We start from the raw sequence: 22,428 nt of genomic DNA on the forward strand, positions 1-22,428 counted from the left end.
CTGTTTTTCTTCTATAAATCATAAAAAACTGGTTTATCTCCCCTCCTACCCTGATTAACTTTCACCCATATATTATATCCGTTTATAAATATTTACACTCACTTTTGATGCAGCAGCTGCTGCAGGTTGCTGATAGAGACAGGCTCCTTGCATCGCTAGACTCCGTCCCCTTGCAGTGTAATGTTGAGATTCACAGGAACATGGGGGGCATGGGTGGGCTAGTCATATTGATGTATAACTGTACATGCAGTGCATGCTACATGGTACTCTAGGACTTGTAACAAAAAGCTGAGTTTTATGGCAGTGTTTCCGGGCTTCTACAGCCCAATCACCAGGAAAAGTGAAGAAACATAACAAAAAAATTGCTCACCTTATATCCGCACCATACTGTACCTATGATAATGATCTAGCGGTGCTGGAACCAGGTGCTTATGACCAGAGGACTCAGGGATGAGGATGGCATTCCGCCTACCTCTGGTTGTTGCTATAACAACCAGCATGCTATAACCACTACCCGAAATTCATGGGTATTAGGCAGTTGTGGAAAAAATGCTGCAAAGTAAGAAGCTTTCAAAAATAGAAGTGTTAATAGTTTATTTTTATCAATTAACAAAATCCAAAGTGAATGAACAGAAGAGAAATCTAAATCAAATCAATATTTGGTGTGATTACCCTTTGCCTTTAAAACTACATCAATTCTTCTAGATACACTTGCACACAGTTTTTGGAGGAACTCGACAGGTAGGTTGTTCCAAACATCTGGGAGAACTAACCACAGTCTTCTGTGGATGTAGGTTTGCTCAAATCCTTCTGTCTATTCATGTAATCCCTGACAGACTAAATTATGTTGGAGTAATAGACAGACTAATTGATGAGAAGTCCGTGGGGGCCATATCACCTCTTCCAGGACTCTTTGTTTTTCTTTACGCTGATGATATTGCATGATGGATAAGTACCTAAATATATATATATACAGCCCTGTAACAGGGCTCCGATGTGCCCTGTGTTTCACACGCCCCCTGTGCTGCGCTCACATCATCATTAGTAATCAAACGTCCAGGAGCAGAGCATTTTTTCCATCCTGGAATGGGTCATGTTGTGAGGTATGTACAGTATATATAAGATTTCTTCTGGTATTGGTAGACAGTAGTTTGATCTCGGAGCTCATCTGTCACTATGTGTGTGCTGGGTTGTCAGAATGTACCCTTTTACATGACTTATATTATTTTCTTCCCTGACGACTAATTATACTCATAATTCATGAATCAGATTAATGGTCCCTGTTCACCATTAAGCAATACATAAGCACTACGTTTTGAGTATTACATTTTCTAAGCACAGACGACTGGGACCACTCTAAATTAACTGAGAACTTTGTAATTGTATTAAAATGATATGGTATGATATGTAATTGTCGCTACATTGAAAAACGAATAGCAGATTTATTATAGCAAAATAATATTGTTTTCTATTTGCCTATTGTTTGATATTTTTTGCAAGTTTGGTAAAACTCCTATAATAACAGCACCAATGGCCTTATAGCTACATAGAAAAAAATATATCAATTTGCTTTAGTAAAGCTGTGATTTTTCAGTTTTGGTATAATTTTCTTTTAAACATTTTCAAAATGTGTTCTGCATAATAGAGGAAGGAACAAATAAACCCCCAGTTAATAGTAGTGATGAGCGGGTTCGGTTCCTCGGAATCCGAACCCCCCCGAACTTCAGCTTTTTTACACGGGTCCGAGGCAGACTCGGATCTTCCCGCCTTGCTCGGTTAACCCGAGCGCGCCCGAACGTCATCATCCCGCTGTCGGATTCTCGCGAGGCTCGGATTCTATCGCGAGACTCGGATTCTATATAAGGAGCCGCGCGTCGCCGCCATTTTCACATGTGCATTGAGATTGATAGGGAGAGGACGTGGCTGGTGTCCTCTCCGTTTAGAGTAGACTAGAGAGTAGTAGAGACACTTGATTTATTAATTTTGGGGAGCATATTAGGAGTACTACTTGCTGATAGTGTGACCAGTGACCACCAGTTTAATTAATCCGTTCTCTGCCTGAAAAAAAATGATACACAGTGTGACACAGTCACATACCATATCTGTGCTCAGCCTCAGTGTGCTGCATCATCTATGTAATACTGTATATCTGACTGTGCTGAGTGCTCACTGCTCACACAGCTTAATTGTGGGGGAGACTGGGGAGCAGTTATAGCAGGAGTACATATTTTAACAGTGCACACTTTTGCTGCCAGAGTGCCACTGCCAGTGTGACTGACCAGTGACCACTGACCACCAGTATATTGTGATTGTCTGCCTGAAAAAGTTAAACACTCGTCGTGTGGTGTTTTTATTCTATAAACGCATTCTGCTGACAGTGTCCATCAGGTCCCTCATTATATAATATATACCTGTCCGGCTGCAGTAGTGATATATATATATATTTTTTATATCATTATCATTCAGTCTATATTAGCACTGCAGCAGACGCAGTACGGTAGTCCACGGCTGTAGCTACCTCTGTGTCGGCAGTCGCTCGTCCATCCATAATTGTATACCACCTACCCGTGGTGTTTTTTTTTTCTATCTTCTTGATACTAGTAGCTTACTTTAGGAGTCTGCAGTGCTGAGCTGACAGTGTCCAGCAGGTCCGTCATTATATAATATATACCTGTCCGGCTGCAGTAGTGATATATATATATATATATTTTATATCATTATCATCCAGTCTATATTAGCAGCAGACGCAGTACGGTAGTCCACGGCTGTAGCTACCTCTGTGTCGGCAGTCGCTCGTCCATCCATAATTGTATACCACCTACCCGTGGTGTTTTTTTTTTTCTATCTTCTTGATACTAGTAGCTTACTTTAGGAGTCTGCAGTGCTGAGCTGACAGTGTCCAGCAGGTCCGTCATTATATAATATATACCTGTCCGGCTGCAGTAGTGATATATATATATTTTATATCTCATTATCATCCAGTCTATATTAGCAGCAGACGCAGTACGGTAGTCCACGGCTGTAGCTACCTCTGTGTCGGCAGTCGCTCGTCCATCCATAATTGTATACCACCTACCTGTGGTGTTTTTTTTTTTTCTATCTTCTTGATACTACTAGTAGCTTACTTTAGGAGTCTGCAGTGCTGAGCTGACAGTGTCCAGCAGGTCCGTCATTATATAATATATACCTGTCCGGCTGCAGTAGTGATATATATATATTTTATATCTCATTATCATCCAGTCTATATTAGCAGCAGACGCAGTACGGTAGTCCACGGCTGTAGCTACCTCTGTGTCGGCAGTCGCTCGTCCATCCATAATTGTATACCACCTACCCGTGGTGTTTTTTTTTTTCTATCTTCTTGATACTAGTAGCTTACTTTAGGAGTCTGCAGTGCTGAGCTGACAGTGTCCAGCAGGTCCGTCATTATATAATATATACCTGTCCGGCTGCAGTAGTGATATATATATATATTTTTTATATCATTATCATCCAGTCTATATTAGCAGCAGACGCAGTACGGTAGTCCACGGCTGTAGCTACCTCTGTGTCGGCAGTCGCTCGTCCATCCATAATTGTATACCACCTACCCGTGGTGTTTTTTTTTTTTCTATCTTCTTGATACTAGTAGCTTACTTTAGGAGTCTGCAGTGCTGAGCTGACAGTGTCCAGCAGGTCCGTCATTATATAATATATACCTGTCCGGCTGCAGTAGTGATATATATATATATTTTTTATATCATTATCATCCAGTCTATATTAGCAGCAGACGCAGTACGGTAGTCCACGGCTGTAGCTACCTCTGTGTCGGCAGTCGCTCGTCCATCCATAAGTATACTAGTATCCATCCATCTCCATTGTTTACCTGAGGTGCCTTTTAGTTGTGCCTATTAAAATATGGAGAACAAAAATGTTGAGGTTCCAAAAATAGGGAAAGATCAAGATCGACTTCCACCTCGTGCTGAAGCTGCTGCCACTAGTCATGGACGAGACGATGAAATGCCAGCAGCGTCGTCTGCCAAGGCCGATGCCCAATGTCATAGTACAGAGCATGTAAAATCCAAAACACCAAATATCAGTAAAAAAAGTACTCAAAAATCTAAAATAAAATTGTCAGAGGAGAAGCGTAAACTTGCCAATATGCCATTTACCACACGGAGTGGCAAGGAACGGCTGAGGCCCTGGCCTATGTTCATGGCTAGTGGTTCAGCTTCACATGAGGATGGAAGCACTCAGCCTCTCGCTAGAAAAATGAAAAGACTCAAGCTGGCAAAAGCACAGCAAAGAACTGTGCGTTCTTCGAAATCACAAATCCACAAGGAGAGTCCAATTGTGTTGTTTGCGATGCCTGACCTTCCCAACACTGGACGTGAAGAGCATGCGCCTTCCACCATTTGCACGCCCCCTGCAAGTGCTGGAAGGAGCACCCGCAGTCCAGTTCCTGATAGTCAGATTGAAGATGTCAGTGTTGAAGTACACCAGGATGAGGAGGATATGGGTGTTGCTGGCGCTGGGGAGGAAATTGACCAGGAGGATTCTGATGGTGAGGTGGTTTGTTTAAGTCAGGCACCCGGGGAGACACCTGTTGTCCGTGGGAGGAATAGGGCCATTGACATGCCTGGTGAAAATACCAAAAAAATCAGCTCTTCGGTGTGGAAGTATTTCAACAGAAATGCGGACAACATTTGTCAAGCCGTGTGTTGCCTTTGTCAAGCTGTAATAAGTAGGGGTAAGGACGTTAACCACCTCGGAACATCCTCCCTTATACGTCACCTGCAGCGCATTCATCATAAGTCAGTGACAAGTTCAAAAACTTTGGGCGACAGCGGAAGCAGTCCACTGACCAGTAAATCCCTTCCTCTTGTAACCAAGCTCACGCAAACCACCCCACCAACTCCCTCAGTGTCAATTTCCTCTTTCCCCAGGAATGCCAATAGTCCTGCAGGCCATGTCACTGGCAATTCTGATGAGTCCTCTCCTGCCTGGGATTCCTCCGATGCATCCTTGCGTGTAACGCCTACTGCTGCTGGCGCTGCTGTTGTTGCTGCTGGGAGTCGATGGTCATCCCAGAGGGGAAGTCGTACTCGTAAGACCTCTTTTACTACTTCCACCAAGCAATTGACTGTCCAACAGTCCTTTGCGAGGAAGATGAAATATCACAGCAGTCATCCTGCTGCAAAGCGGATAACTGAGGCCTTGGCATCCTGGGCGGTGAGAAACGTGGTTCCGGTATCCATCATTACTGCAGAGCCAACTAGAGACTTGTTGGAGGTACTGTGTCCCCGGTACCAAATACCATCTAGGTTCCATTTCTCTAGGCAGGCGATACCGAAAATGTACACAGACCTCAGAAAAAGACTCACCAGTGTCCTAAAAAATGCAGTTGTACCCAATGTCCACTTAACCACGGACATGTGGACAAGTTGAGCAGGGCAGGCTCAGGACTATATGACTGTGACAGCCCACTGGGTAGATGTATGGACTCCCGCCGCAAGAACAGCAGCGGCGGCACCAGTAGCAGCATCTCGCAAACGCCAACTCTTTCCTAGGCAGGCTACGGTTTGTATCACCGCTTTCCAGAATATGCACACAGCTAAAAACCTCTTACGGCAACTGAGGAAGATCATCGCAGAATGGCTTACCCCAATTGGACTCTCCTGTGGATTTGTGGCATCGGACAACGCCAGCAATATTGTGTGTGCATTAAATCTGGGCAAATTCCAGCACGTCCCATGTTTTGCACATACCTTGAATTTGGTGGTGCAGAATTATTTAAAAAACGACAGGGGCGTGCAAGAGATGCTGTCGGTGGCCAGAAGAATTGCGGGACACTTTCGGCGTACAGGCACCACGTACAGAAGACTGGAGCACCACCAAAAACGCCTGAACCTGCCCTGCCATCATCTGAAGCAAGAAGTGGTAACGAGGTGGAATTCAACCCTCTATATGCTTCAGAGGTTGGAGGAGCAGCAAAAGGCCATTCAAGCCTATACAACTGAGCACGATATAGGAGGTGGAATGCACCTGTCTCAAGCGCAGTGGAGAATGATTTCAACGTTGTGCAAGGTTCTGCAACCTTTTGAACTTGCCACACGTGAAGTCAGTTCAGACACTGCCAGCCTGAGTCAGGTCATTCCCCTCATCAGGCTTTTGCAGAAGAAGCTGGAGACATTGAAGGAGGAGCTAGCACAGAGCGATTCCGCTAGGCATGTGGGACTTGTGGATGGAGCACTTAATTCGCTTAACAAGGATTCACGGGTGGTCAATCTGTTGAAATCAGAGCACTACATTTTGGCCACCGTGCTCGATCCTAGATTTAAAACCTACCTTGGATCTCTCTTTCCGGCAGACACAAGTCTGCTGGGGTTCAAAGAACTGCTGGTGACAAAATTGTCAAGTCAAGCGGAACGCGACCTGTCAACATCTCCTCCTTCACATTCTCCCGCAACTGGGGGTGCGAGGAAAAGGCTCAGAATTCCGAGCCCACCCGCTGGCGGTGATGCAGGGCAGTCTGGAGCGACTGCTGATGCTGACATCTGGTCCGGACTGAAGGACCTGACAACGATTACGGACATGTCGTCTACTGTCACTGCATATGATTCTCTCCCCATTGAAAGAATGGTGGAGGATTATATGAGTGACCGCATCTAAGTAGGCACGTCAGACAGTCCGTACTTATACTGGCAGGAAAAAGAGGCAATTTGGAGGCCCTTGCACAAACTGGCTTTATTCTACCTAAGTTGCCCTCCCACAAGTGTGTACTCCGAAAGAGTGTTTAGTGCCGCCGCTCACCTTGTCAGCAGTCGGCGTACGAGGTTACATCCAGAAAATGTGGAGAAGATGATGTTCATTAAAATGAATTATAATCAATTCCTCCGTGGAGACATTGACCAGCAGCAATTGCCTCCACAAAGTACACAGGGAGCTGCGATGGTGGATTCCAGTGGGGACGAATTGATAATCTGTGAGGAGGGGGATGTACACGGTGATATATCGGAGGATGATGATGAGGTGGACATCTTGCCTCTGTAGAGCCAGTTTGTGCAAGGAGAGATTAATTGCTTCTTTTTTTGGTGGGGGTCCAAACCAACCCGTCATTTCAGTCACAGTCGTGTGGCAGACCCTGTCACTGAAATGATGGGTTGGTTAAAGTGTGCATGTCCTGTTTATACAACATAAGGGTGGGTGGAAGGGCCCAAGGACAATTCCATCTTGCACCTCTTTTTTCTTTCATTTTTCTTTGCGTCATGTGCTGTTTGGGGGGTGTTTTTTGGAAGGGCCATCCTGCGTGACACTGCAGTGCCACACCTAGATGGGCCAGGTGTTTGTGTCGGCCACTAGGGTCGCTTAGCTTACTCACACAGCTACCTCATTGCGCCTCTTTTTTTCTTTGCGTCATGTGCTGTTTGGGGAGTGTTTTTTGGAAGGGCCATCCTGCGTGACACTGCAGTGCCACTCCTAGATGGGCCAGGTGTTTGTGTCGGCCACTAGGGTCGCTTAGCTTACTCACACAGCTACCTCATTGCGCCTCTTTTTTTCTTTGCGTCATGTGCTGTTTGGGGAGTGTTTTTTGGATGGGCCATCCTGCGTGACACTGCAGTGCCACTCCTAGATGGGCCAGGTGTTTGTGTCGGCCACTTGGGTCGCTTAGCTTAGCCATCCAGCGACCTCGGTGCAAATTTTAGGACTAAAAATAATATTGTGAGGTGTGAGGTGTTCAGAATAGACTGAAAGTGAGTGGAAATTATGGTTATTGAGGTTAATAATACTTTGGGATCAAAATGACCCCCAAATTCTATGATTTAAGCTGTTTTTTAGGGTTTTTTGAAAAAAACACCCGAATCCAAAACACACCCGAATCCGACAAAAAAAATTCGGTGAGGTTTTGCCAAAACGCGTTCGAACCCAAAACACGGCCGCGGAACTGAACCCAAAACCAAAACACAAAACCCGAAAAATTTCCGGTGCTCATCACTAGTTAATAGCACAGCTTGTGTGCTTATTTGGGTGGGTTATATTGTTTCTGTGCAGGATACATACTGGATGCTTTATTTTTTCACTGCAATTTAGATTTCAATTTGAACACACCTTATCCAAATCTAAATCTCTTTGCACATGTTACATTTGCATGTTGCACTGCAGGTGGGACAGCTGTAACATGTGCAGAGAGAGTTAGATTTGGATGGGGTATGTTCAAATTGAAATCTAAATTGCAGTGTAAAAATAAAGTAGCCAGTATTTACCCTGCACAGAAACAATATATCCAAACCAAATCTAAATCTCCCTGCACATGTTACATCTGCCCCACCTGCAGTGCAACATAGTTTTGCCCTTTTGTGTGCTTATTTTTGCTTTGCTAACACACCTGAATCAGGCCCAAAGTACATCTTTCGATGGTGTTAGCATTGCAGTCTACAGGCTACATTTGTGTATTTTTTCCCTGAACAGCAATATTGTTATTGCTGATAGTTGTATTTTTTCATGCTTATGTATATCAGCCAGGTCAAGAACCACCTATTGTATTTCTACCTTTGTTGGTATGTAGAATGGTTCATAGAAAAAAGACCTACCTCTGCTTGCTTGATGCTACGGACTATAAAAGTGTGTAAAAATGTTAAGTCTAATCCTTAGAAAAGAAAATCCCACACCTAGGTAGGTGAATGTCCTTGTATGGCTAATGAATTGTGAAACCTATGGTGGTCATTCCGAGTTGATCGCTCGTTATTTTTATTTTTTTCGCAACGGAGCGATTAGTCGCTAATGCGCATGCGCAATGTCCGCAGTGCGACTGCGCCAAGTAAATTTGCTATGCAGTTAGGTTTTTTACTCACGGCATTACGAGGTTTTTTCTTCGTTCTGGTGATCGTAATGTGATTGACAGGAAGTGGGTGTTTCTGGGCGGAAACTGGCCGTTTTATGGGTGTGTGTGAAAAAACGCTACCATTTCTGGATAAAACGCGGGAGTGGCTGGAGAAACGGAGGAGTGTCTGGGCGAACGCTGGGTGTGTTTGTGACGTCAAACCAGGAACGACAAGCACTGAACTGATCGCACTGGAAGAGTAAGTCTTGAGCTACTCAGAAACTGCACAGAGAAGTCTTTTCGCAATATTGCGAATCTTTCGTTCGCAATTTTGCTAAGCTAAGATTCACTCCCAGTAGGCGCCGGCTTAGCGTGTGCAATGCTGCTAAAAGCAGCTTGCGAGCGAACAACTCGGAATGAGGGCCTATATGCGTTACAGCAAATTATCAGGTTAATCTCAGACTGAAAGATATTCATGAATTAGGTTACTTGGGTCGTATAAAAAAAATTACACTTTATTTTAAATTTGAAAGGATAATTATCACCTATTGTGCTAATTGAAGCAGAATCTTATTGCCCAGTGCTAAATGGATAACAGCTATATTATTATTAGAACATAAATTACATGCTGTGTATAAGGACATTATTACTATTCAGTGGTTTCTGAAAAATGACTTTTGAAACTCATTATCTAAAATCCATTTTTCTATTATTTCCAGATTCCCAACCCTGCTCTGATGAAGAGGGCTGCTCCGAAGTTTTCCTCCCTACTGACAGCGACTATGACTCCAGTGATGCTCTGAGCCCTCGTGAGTTAGACTTAGTTTATTCATCTTCTAATGACATCTCCCAGCAAGTTGTATCTGGGCTTAGTGGAAGTGCCCCAGATGTTCTCCAGGTTCATGATATGAAGCCCTGCCTGAGCTTGAAGGAAGAATGTAGCGCCTTAGATCCCAACACTGAGTTCTGCACTAGGTATATGGACAACCTTTCAGTAATGGGTTTCCCTTCTAAAAGTATGGAGAAAACATCCAACTCAAAGCAGCATTTAAGTCTTTTGGGTAAGAAGAGATCTGGGAAGCACCAACATTGCAATTACTTTAGTCGGCATAACCGCTGGCTCCGTGTGCACAGTGAATCTCAGTCTTTGTCTCTGTCTGAAGGCATTTACACACAGCACATGTCGCGAGCTGTAGACTATAATGAAGAGCCTACCTCTGGTCAGGAAATTACAATACCAGTGGACAGCCCTCGAAGCACCTTCTTACCTCATGCTTCAAGCTTGCCAGAAGATAGCAAATCTAAGTATAGCGAATCAAAAACAAATGTACGCAGAATTTATGTTGAGCCTTACAAACAAAGCCAGCCTGAAGATGAGGGGAAAACATGGACCTTGAATATAGAAGGGTCTCATTCTCTAGCCAAGGAACCCTCCTTGAAAGTTGTTACTACACCAGATTTGGACTCTGATGAGAAGACCAACTTGCAGTTATCAGAAGTGTTTAGCAGCACACTATAGTGAAAGGGAAACAATGAAGCACAACTTAGAACATTTATTTCAATTCTAAAATCCTCTCTACATTTTACAGGTTCATCTTTCATCCTACTGCTCTTTAAATGCACGTTTGTATTATTGTGTTTTGTGTTTGTTACTTGATGTGTATAACGGAATACCTTGACAGTTTGCTGCACAGCAAGGGATGTGTGTGGAACAGTGGGAAAACGTAACATCTCATTATATATCTGATCTATCAAAAGATTAGATATATAAAAAGAAAGTAAAGTTGACAAATAATATGCATATATTTCATTAAAGCAGTGTAGCTCCTCTTCCACTAACCTACAGTATACTGCATCCAAGTTATATCAAATATGGAGAGTTGCCCTCTATTGTTTTATGTGGACTACATTTTTTCATTCAATCCGCCTTTATGCAATCTTATAGAATACATTAATGACTATTACAACATATTATGACAATTACAATTGGCACATGGAACAAGACAAGCAGCATTGTGCAGTCGTCCATACAAATGATCAGACACATATTGAGAACAGATAATAAACATTGTATCCAACATAAAAGAGGAAGTATCACTGAGCGGTTTCCTGCGCACATAGTATTAAACTAAGCAAGGCAACAACATATCAACAAAACCTTAAAAACTGCAGAAAACCACCTAAGTGTAGAATGAGATCATTTACTTGGCTTCTACACAATTCCCTCTAAAATATCTCCCAATAAGTACTAGTTAATATGTTGTTGTTATTATTATTATTAGTATTATTATCCTTTATTTATATGGTACCACAAGGGATCCGCAGCGCCCATTACACAGTACATAATCAAATGAGCAAACAACAAAACAGCACTTACAGTACAGGACAAAATAGAGCAGGTATAGAAGACCCGGGGTTAGATGCTATCAAAGGGAGTATTGCGAGCTTACAATCTAAAAGGTGAGGGGCTAACAGATCGGAGTGACACAGAAGGGGTAGTAGAAAGTTGCTGTTCTCTAATTCAGTAGACTGTGGTTAGAAGAATTATCTCCTGTAATGTTTATCGCTGTGTTTGAAACCTTATTCTGTTTCCCAACATAGCTATCCTTCACTGCAACCATGCATCCAGCTGAACCAGCCCTATAAATAACTTTTCTACCACACTGTTAAAACATACTTGCCTACATTTTCTGTCACCTCTCCTCAAGACACCCACAGAGGAGATGCTGCCGAAGGCTTCAGGGGCGAGGCTGGGCTTACACACAATTAAACCCCACCCACAACCTGAGAAAGCATTCATGATTCGTGGGTCCGTAAGTAGGGAGTGGTGCTAAATGTTGCTTTTCTTGTCATTTAGCCCCACTCCCTTAGCCCGGTGCAGAAATTTTGTCCCTATACTGCACCGCCTCACTAGGAAGATTTGCCTACTCTTCCATGGATGCAGGGAACTACTCGAAAAATCAGGCGTATCCCACAACTTCTGGGAACATAGGCAAGTATATGTTACAGTACATTGTGCATCGGTCTGAGGTCTTTGCCATCATCAGGGCCAGACTAAGGGCCACAAGGCCCTGGAACTGAAAATGATCAAGAAACTGTTGTGAGAAGCTGAAAAGCCGTGACCAGTGATGTGTGGGCAGTACCATGAAGGGTGTGTAAACCCCCCCCCCCCCTTCCAATATCTGCCTATGTCAAATCTGCAAAACAAATAGTGAATTTTAATATTTATGATTTATGGCACACCATGTGACCAACTAGGAAACTGGTTATCATCAAGCTGTCACAATGATCAGCCTATTTTTATGTTGAGATCCACCCACTCCTTTGTTAATCTTGTCCTGGCCACAGTTACTATTGCTAGGAGGCTGTATGGAAACACTATGTGCATATGTTGTGCTGACATTACAGAGAAAATGTAGTTGTAGGACGGATATATTTTGAGTGGATATTCATAATTTGTGTACCGTAGAGGCTAGGGAATAGATTTGTCTGATTCTGAATGCTGCCTGCTTTATTGTTATTTATGTTATACAGTCCACTGTAAATGAGAACCGCTTTATTACACGTGGCAAGGGTCTTCATATTGTTCTCTGCCAGAATGGTTTCCATTCAAAGTATTGTACTTTTAATCATATATTTCAGGCCTGGCCACCTTCTCCAGCTGTCTCAGCATGGCCTGCCACAGTTTTAGAATTCCCTAATAGCAGAACTGTAGCAGGGCACACTGTGACTTGTAGTTTCACAGCTAGAGAGTCACAGGTTAGCATCCCTGATATTTTTATTTGTTTATTTATACAGAACCATCCTTGTGGTTTTACAAGGCATGGTTTTTCCTTGTAAGTGATTGCCCCTCCAAAAAAACGTTAAAGTTTGGCCGGCATTCCGCACCTCCGGTGATCTCGAACTCCATTACATCCCGCAGCTGGTGTCCCCAATTCATATTATGCCACGTTACAGTGCCCTCCAGGTCAAATGTCATGTTACAGTGTCCCAGTTCATATTATGTCACACTATAGTGCCCCCATATCATATTGTGCCATTCTTATTATGTAACATTATAGTGTCCTCCACATTACAATAAGCAGATCAGATTATGCCACATTACATTGCCCCATTACCATTATTACATCCATTACACACACCTCTCACTGAAAATGTAATGTCACACAATACAGGCTGGGCAATGGATCAGACCCAATAGCTTAGCAGGCAAATCTTGGAAATTGGTATGCAACTTTAAAGCCTGGGTCCAGGCCCTCCTAAGTCTCTGGGCCCCATAGAAATGGCACAGCTTGCACCCACTATAGTTAGACACATGACTTTGACAATAGAAGGGTGGTTCCTCAGTCACAGGCAAAGTGGCTGTAGCTGGGAGCAGCCGTGGAAGCATGATTGACTACCTTATGCTAATATGAGTATCCGTACAAGCCATGTGGGGGCTCATGCACCTGCAAGCAGACACCCTTGCTGCCCATTGACTTTACACTGGCTCCAACTGCCATCATTAATATTTACGCTAGGTGCAAGAGATCTCTCAGAAACAGGCTTCTCTTCCCTGTACACATGGCTCAGATTCATACAGAGCTTCTGCCACATGCCTGTGACTCTTCCATGACACTCTCACAGGTCCTGGTGGATACAGGGCCAGACTGGCCATCTAGCACTTCTTGCAAATGCCAGAAGGTTGGATGGGATGGTCCAGCATAACTGTCTGGTTGAGCAGCTCTGCTCAGCTATATGGCAGGAAGAGAGTCAGTGGCTGTGGAGTAGCTCAGCCTCCCAGTGCTCTGCTTGGCTGCCCAACTCTCAGAGACAGGAGCTGGCCGAGCAGCTCCACATCCAGCTGCTCTAGTCAACCGTCCAAACATACTGATATATGGGGGTGTGCTGCTAGGCCACACCCCCATTAGATGTGACCATGCCCCTTGTCATATGTGCACACACGACTGCAAGGCCCATTCCTGGATGAATAGAATACATCCATCGCATTGTGACTGCTCAGCTCACACTTTATTTCATGGTAAGACAGATCAAGCCATGATCCCTCCAACACAAAAATGCATAACTTTGCATCTGCACATCTGCTGTATGCAAAAACCTGCCATTTGTGTCTGTAAATAGAGACTTAGCCCCAGATAACCCAACTAGATAATGGAAAGATGTCATCATTTTGCTGTAAGTCCTACCTGTAAAACAAAAGGTTCTTTCACAGTCTCTAAATTAATTTAGTAGAATATAGCTTGGGACGGATGTGGGAGCTCCTTTTAAATACTGACATACTTCGAAGAGGTTTTTTTTTTTTTAAATATCATCATGTTCTGAATGGAAAACTAGAAACATGATTTTAATATAGTTAATGTAATTAATACTTATTTCCTTTCCATAATACTCTGAGTTGCAGAATTACCCCAGATAAACTTTCATCTCTCCCTTCCACAGCAAGCTTTGTATACACCACTTTAAACCACTAATTAGAGTACAGGACAAGTCATTTATTACTGGTATGTGTTTGGCTCATGTGCATGGTCTGTATTTACACTTAGGGTTATATAGGCCGAGTTTATGGGATATAGACTTCTAAATATAACCACCATCACTTATTTATTTGAATCAATAATTAAACATCTCTATAATGCAGACTGTTCGGTTTCATTTCAGAAAGCTATTTCAAAACATGCATGTTTCTAATCTTAGCTTGGCGTCTCAGCACCTCTAGCATAAACTCATTTAATTTGTCCACATAATATAAAAAACTTGTTTAAATAGAAGGGAGATACTGGCAGAGATATGTGCTATAGCAGAATTATGTTCACTCATTTCAATATGTTATAGAATTGCTTTATTTGCATAATATTTTTACAATATTTTTAGTCTAATTAAGTCAAACCAATAGGGCCTGATACAGATTGAGTATTACTCCATTTAATGTGGCATCATTTGCCAGGGACAGATTAAGGGAGGGGCGACAGGCGCTGCCGTCCCAGGGCTCCCACATATTAGGGCCCCCTACACAGTACGTTTTTAATTGTATGAGTCTCTTTCTGGCAGCTCAGCTGTTTAGTAAAAGTGGCTGCCGAGAAACTGCTGCACAGTCAGTGTCGCAGGAATGGGATGGTAAATCTACGAGACAGTGACTAAAAGACACAGGTGTGGGGGGTGGCTTTACCAGTGAAATTAGTAGTGTGGGCCTCCACAACCTCCATTTTCCTGGCCGCCCACCAGCCTTAATCCAGTCCTGTAACTCGCATGCAATCCATACATGCCTACTCTTTGTTGCTCCTCTGCACTTTTTTTTATGGTCTCTGTACACAAGACGGTCATAGTTTCTGATATATTCAAAAAACATTTAAAATTTTATTGATGCCTAATAGCGAATGCATATTTTTACAAACAAAATAGATGGTTATAAACATGGGTATAAGTGACATTTTACCACTTTGCAGATATCCACAAGTGCTGTTGTTTTTACAACACATATTGCTCAGTTTTGAGATGCAATTCTCATTTATCACAAATGACACATACATACAGAACATATATTGTGTAATTCAAAAAGAAATGAATTATGCAAATCAATTCAGTAATCACAGCAGTAACCAGCAATATAACTTGATCAGTACAGCAGTTTAATGAAATACATTGCAAAGTTTTGTTATATTTGCACAATTTATTAGACTGCATATTTTGTGATAGTTCCTTGTTCTACCGGAATACATACTAAACTTATCCGGTTCTCAGCATATCAGGTACTCATTATCTGATGTCTGCTGAGTTCATTAGTAAGCGCTATAGACTAGTACCGCAAATTGCACTGCTGTGCCTACTGTAGATCAGTGGTTCTCAAATTGTCTGCTGCGGCACCCTGGGGTGCCACAGGAAACTTGCAGGGGTGCTTGGATTGGTCATCCAGAACCAATTCAAATTATTTATGGTCAATGTAATAGGCAAAACAAGTGCTGGTGGCTGTCAATCATAAAATATGTGGACAAACAGAAGCAAATCTTGTCCCTCACCACACAACTGACCCTAAGGATGACATATAAACGCAATCTACTTAATGTAATATTTCTTTCTAAAATTCTCAATAAGAAACTTTGGGGCCAGGGGTGCCATGACCAAAATTGTAATACTCTAGCGCAGTGTTTTAAAACCACTGTGCCGTGGCACACTAGTGTGCCCTAGCAGCACATTAGTGTGCCCTGAGCAGTCTCCAGGTGTGCCACCATAGAAGCACAGACAGGCCCGTCAGTGTTTTGCCGCTACTGAGGCCCTGGAATGATCAATATTGGTTGCAGAGCCAGTTCTAATTTTGGGCCCAGGCAGTGTTGGGCTCTTCTGGCTTTCTCAGATGTGGCTCAGATGTTACCTATGGAGAAGCTGCGACATGACATCCTAGGACATGAAACCGCACCATGCATCACCATTATATTTGAATGTGCCTTGGCAATATTTAAATCTTGTTCAGTGTGCTGCGAGTTGTAAAAGGTTGAAAATCTCTGCTCTAAGACGTCGTGGTTCCAAAAAGTTTAGGAACCACTGGTGTAGATTATGTGCCCTTAGTGCATTATAGTCATGTACCTGCTCTCCACATTTGAGAGATGACTCTTGGAAAACTGTACAAATCTGTGTACTAACATGAAAACTGTTACTTTACAGAAAATACAGATTAATATAATCTGCTTAGTACAATAAATGTAGTACAATAAATCTCCCAACATCACCCTCTCCAGGAGGGACACAATGCTCTGCTCCTGGACTTCCCTCTTAATGTATGATTGCCCTAACCTGTGGTGAAACGCCTTTCTTATCCATTAATCTGTTCAAAACAGGTGCCAGAAATCTTAAATTAAGAGAAAAGTCCAGAAGCAGAGCATTCTGTCCCTCATGGAGAGGGTCATGTTGGGAGGTATGTATATGTATATGTATATATATATATATATATATATATATATATATACAGATACTCGTCACTCCATGGGGAATATGGGGATTACAGTTTGCCAGATGCATTCTTAGCTACTCACGTACAATGCATAGATTCCAAAACAAGTGGCACTCTCGGCCTTAACATTATAATAAGCAGGTCATCATCCTTTTTGTTTAAGCAACGTTTCAGTTTAATTTCAACAGTCGTCAGGCATAAAGATTATACAAAACAAGTCTTACCTTTATAACAAAGATACACCATGTGTGTCTGCCTGTGGACGCCCAGAGCCCTGGACTTCCGCTGACATCATTCATCACCTGCAGATTAATTAATTACCATTATTGAGAGTGTATTAACCCTTCACCAAGGGAGCTGGAGACAACAAAGAAAAGAAAGACATTCAAGTATGCATTGAACAACGCTTAGATACATTGTACTGTATAAGAGAACAACAACTGATACATGCATAGACTACAGTTTCAATCAAATAAATGTCTGTTATAATAATGACTGTATCAATTCAGATCAGTCATATGATACACTTTAAAATCTGTCCACAGTAAAAACACATAATCTATGTAGCGTAAAAAGAATGAGATGTTAATTGGATACTGGTCATTGTCAAAAAAAAAAAAAAGATTGTTCTAATTTAAATAGTAAAGATCCTGACATCAAATTCACTTTAGACATACAAGAATCTGATATTCACTTTCTCGATGTCATAGTGAGTTTGAGGGCAGGAAAATTAACTACTTCACTTTACAACAAACCCACAGATTGTAACAATTTATTACAGGTATCCAGTCACCGCCCAGAGTCATTAAAACATGGTCTCCCGTGTTCACTTAATCTACTGGTACACCACATATGTAGTGAAGAATTAGACAAAGTGATGCAATGACAAAATAATTCTTGAAACATGGTTATTCTAACAGTCTTTTACAGATAGCCAGAAGAAAAGCGTTGCTGGCTCCAAAATCTTCAGCAACAGGCACTTTTCACAAAGATAGAACAAGTTAGGAGAATTTGCCCAGTTATTCAAACAGGAAGGAAACCACAGGAAGGAAACAACAGCATTCGGAGTCTTAAATCAATCAAAGTGTATTGAAACATATCGGGGCAACAATACCCCTTTGTCAAAGTAACAAAGGGGTAATGTTGCCCCAAAACATTGGCGATGTGATGTGTTTCAATACACTTTTATTGATTTAAGACTCAGAGTGCCGCTGTTTCCTTCCTGTGGTTGTGTGTATATATATATATATATATATATATATATATGTATATATATATATATATATATATGATGCATTTAATTTGCAATGGGCAGGATGCCGCTGTCAGGATATTGACAGCTGGCATCCCATCTGCTGGTAAATCATACCGAATCCATATATATATATATATATATATATATATAAAAACAATAACCAGTTGTGCTAAAAGAATAGGCCTTATTGGCACACAAGTCCTTGGAGGATTGGCAGCTATTTCCCAAATCAAGTCCTCTTGCCAGTTGAGAACCAGTGGTTTATCAATGAAATGTAATTGTAAGGGAGGTGCTCATATGGAATTAATGTCTTTTAATTGTCTCTGATTCAGAGCTAGGCCAGCACTGAGGACACAAGCTCCAGTTTGCTACTAATAAAAAATGAATGTGATAAGGATATTTGGATATTCTTGAATGCTGGCAATAGACACTCTGAGATCACTTTGCACAATTTATTGCACATTGAAGATTAGGATATACAAATTTTTAGCATAATAATTGTACTTTTAGGGGATTCTCCCTTATTTTACAAACCTACAGTTAGGACACCGCTCTTGCACGTAGAGAACACCCCTGAGGAAGTCTGTATAGACGAAACGCATTGGGTGATTGTCTTAGACATAGTGGGCGGATAAGCTGTCGTAGGAGCTCCCCCCGGCCGGGGTGGACAGCAAGTCCTAATAAGATCTCATATCCCATGAATGTCAAGATAAATGTAAGAGCCACACGAATGCAATTTTACAGAAAAGATTTTTAATACATTTCTTCAATTTTACAAAAGAGATGGACTAACAAGTGTTTTCGTTGTCTGGGTGACTTTGGTGAGAGGGTTTTTCCCAGAAAATACCTACCATACTGCTGACATCCAATCTGAAGGATTATTAAAGGACATTAATTCCATCTGAGCGCTCCCCTTACAACTACATTTCATATTCATATATATATATATATATATATATATATAAAATCTAAATACAATGGCACTATTGTTTGATCATTGTATATGTTCACCAGATTCTAATGAGTGAGAAGATGGTACTATTCTTAAAAAGCTTTTTTAAATCTAACCAACATGTTTAATGTTCACGCTTATGGAGAGCATTCATATCAGTGACAGGCCCATTTCCACGGCCTAGGCAGGGAGCGCTGTCATTTGCTAACTTTTGACAAGGTTTTATTTTTCCAACCTACTCATCATAGTGATTCCTTTTGAAGTGCCCTACTCCAGCCATAGCGGAGTCAGCATTTGTTTGTTTTCTTAACCCTGGAAGCAACATTTCTCTTATCCTCAGTGAAACACTAGAGACCTACAAGCATGACTCCATCTAGACTTCACATGCACTACTATTGTAAAGACAATATTTACAAATCCCAACACTTCTGCTTGGTCTTAGTATATATAAGCAGAAAACTGACACAATCCTTCAAGATGTGCTTAGCTCTTGCTACAAGCAGTCTGATACAAATATTTACTGCTTAACCTTTTTCTTTCTCCTGGCAGTACAGAATTGTATATTTAACTATCCATATGCAGATTTAAGCATGAAAGTATAAACTGCCATGCAACAATGAACTACAAACGTATTGTTTTCCTCAAAATGTATTTGGTTTTCAAACTTTTTTTTAGTATTCCATATATTTGTACAATCTTTTACCTACCTCAATTTTACTCTGAGATACTGAAAATATGAATCAGAAAAGAACTTCAACATATTCTCATGATACAGATGTTCATCTTTGCTGCAACACGGCTTGCAGCATAGTGTAGTAGGCTGTCACAGCCTGGCACGCCATGCAGCACACTGTGATGCAACATGCCACATTGTAGTAAGATGAGCATCGCTACATCTGTATTGACATATACATAAAAAAAGTGAAGCATTTACCTTGACCTATTTTGAAGTGCTGATACTTGGGCAGTAGTGAAATTCTGTCATTACTTGTTGTTACACATTTTGCCTAAAATGTTTCACAAGCAGCCCAGCTGTGCATCAAATGTTATTCGTAAAGCAGGGTATATTCTGAACAAGTTTGTGAGTATGTGTAACCTTGCATTATAAATATTTGTTGATTATTGGTATCTATGTAGCATCGGCGCTTGAAGGCTTCACCTGTGTACGTGGCATGTGAGTACAAATTCCAAGTATACGCAGTTGCAGGTCAACTGCACATCATGCATTAATAATTACATATATAGAAGAATACATTCATTTAAGGCTTTGGACTGTTAAATATCCCAATGCAATCTTAGGCTTTGGGTAAACAAGCACCTTTTGAATCATTTTAAAGATGCATATTTCTCCCCACAGTGACTGGTGCTCTAGCTGTGAATGCAACCCTATGCTAAATGCATCTACAGTGTATATAAGCGTAGTTTGGAAATGGACAACTGATTATGAATGTAGAAAATTTGTGCATGTGACTTCATGGTCTACAATCCATTTCCTACAATCAATGCTCATGTACATTGGTGCTGCAGTAAGCATAGGGAACAAAGAACCCTATTGAGCTTCTGTTCAACACAGATCATGAATGGATCATGCTTGAGAAAGCAGTCATGTATCCAAGGCTTTTTTCCTACTGTATTGGTTGTATGACTAAATATATTTTGTACACCAGGTACATATTAAAGATGATCAAAATGTTTGAAAACTGAAGTTCACCAAATTTGACATCCATGTTTTGCACATTTACCAGTGAAATTTTTCCTGTTTTTCCAATTATATTCCCAAACACACAACACAGCAGAATGAAATGCCAATGACATCCCAGTTGTATTTATAAATGTCATATCCTGCAAAAGACAAAATTCTAAGCACAGTGCAGAATAACTTCCTGTGGTTTAACTGCAACATCACACTTCTGTTGTTTCACTGCGAGACTAGATTGACCCAAAATGTGACACTGATTTTGCCCATCTCCAATACAGATGTTGGGAATACTTATATGTTTGATGTTTGCTATAATCAAGAACCAGAGCCGTGGCATGTTTTCACATGGTTCATGTTTAACCCTACCTGCTAACACTGCAATAGCGTGAAGAGGGTGGGATTATTGAGGCACAAGCCATAACGCTCATCATGCTTCGAAGGACTTGTAATCATGCCATCACATTGAAACAAAAGTGCTCCATCCATCTTTTTTATTTGGCACACATAATTACAAAGGACATGCTGCTTTTATTTTCAAACAGAACTGTTAGGACAACCTTTCTGTAAAAATGAAATTACATTACAGCACGTTTCCTTGCCTCAGCACCAACTCGTTTTTCATGCTCAACACTGTGTCCCTATATAGCACTGACATATACATGCAAGTCTCTGGATCACACTTGCATGGTTGTTATTACAAATGTATTAAATGTTGAGTCATTTTAAGTTATCATATTGGGCATGCAGTTCCTTATTTATGTCCCAAATGGGGGAGGGATAGGATGCTATCACTTGCAATTCTATTTTATGTGAATGCCTGGTAACTTTTTAGAAATATCAGTTGGAGAACCCAAACAGGACTAAAGAGAGATGTATCAAACCTTGGAGAGAGATAAAGTGAAGAGAGATAAAGTACCAACCAATCAGCGTATGAGTTTTTTTTTCAAACGCAGCCTATACAATGACAGATAGAAGCTGATTGGTTAGTACTTTATCTTGCATCGCTGTATCTCTCCAAAGTTTGATACATCTAACCCAAAGTTCAAGAAATTGAATAGCTGATTGTTTATTTACATATCTGGAATAGTTAAAGCAGAAATAAACTCTAAAAACATTTCTATGCATCTATTAATAGCTCTAAATGATATATTAATAGTGTATTACTTATTTTATTACTTGTACACGCACAGGTTTTTCTATTTGGTGGCTTAAATGGCCTCTGAACATCAAAGAGTCTGCTTAAGAAGACTTAATGCATAATTATTTTCAGGACTGGATATTAAATAGTAAATTAGTATTGCCTGAGGAAAAACTAAAATTCAGTCTCAGACTTGGTTATTCTAAAATGACCAACTTCAGTTTGTCCCAATATACATATATAGAGTCCTACTAAAGTAAAGAAAAAAATCTAATATAGTAAAATGATATTTCCTTCTAATAACATGCTGCAACTCCGTACCACTTGTTCTCTTTGCTCTTGTATCAATTGAAAATATACAAAATAAGTTTGGCTAACTTTTAAAACTTAAATGTAACATAGAGTTGTAGCATAAGTGTCAATAATAGTGCAATGTGTAGCATCAAAGTATGGGGAGCAATATAATAATGTGATTTAGACCAACAATGGGTACCCTTTGCTTCCTATATAGATGTTTTGATTGATGTTTTAAACATAGTTTTGTTTCAACGTTATTACACACATGCCAACAGGAATCTGGAGGTCATACAGAAAACACTTTTTATACTTATATGTTATGGTTAGTTGTAATAATGCAAATTA

General features: G+C 41.1%; 1 protein-coding gene across 5 annotated transcripts in view; it reads left to right on the forward strand.

Moving 5' to 3' along the window:
• ANKFN1 (ankyrin repeat and fibronectin type III domain containing 1) overlaps positions 1-14,082 on the forward strand; it is a 1,208,371-nt gene extending 1,194,289 nt beyond the window's left edge. For all 5 annotated transcript variants that reach the window (XM_063961280.1, XM_063961279.1, XM_063961282.1 and 2 more), the window contains one exon: positions 9,520-14,082. In XM_063961280.1, the coding sequence (XP_063817350.1) occupies positions 9,520-10,319 (800 nt within the window). In that variant the 3' untranslated portion in view covers positions 10,320-14,082. The remainder of the gene's footprint in view (positions 1-9,519) is intronic.
• The last annotated feature ends 8,346 nt before the right edge of the window (positions 14,083-22,428 follow it).

This window comes from Pseudophryne corroboree, chromosome 3 (assembly GCF_028390025.1).
Source record: "Pseudophryne corroboree isolate aPseCor3 chromosome 3, aPseCor3.hap2, whole genome shotgun sequence".
In the NCBI taxonomy this organism is placed as follows: domain Eukaryota; kingdom Metazoa; phylum Chordata; class Amphibia; order Anura; family Myobatrachidae; genus Pseudophryne; species Pseudophryne corroboree.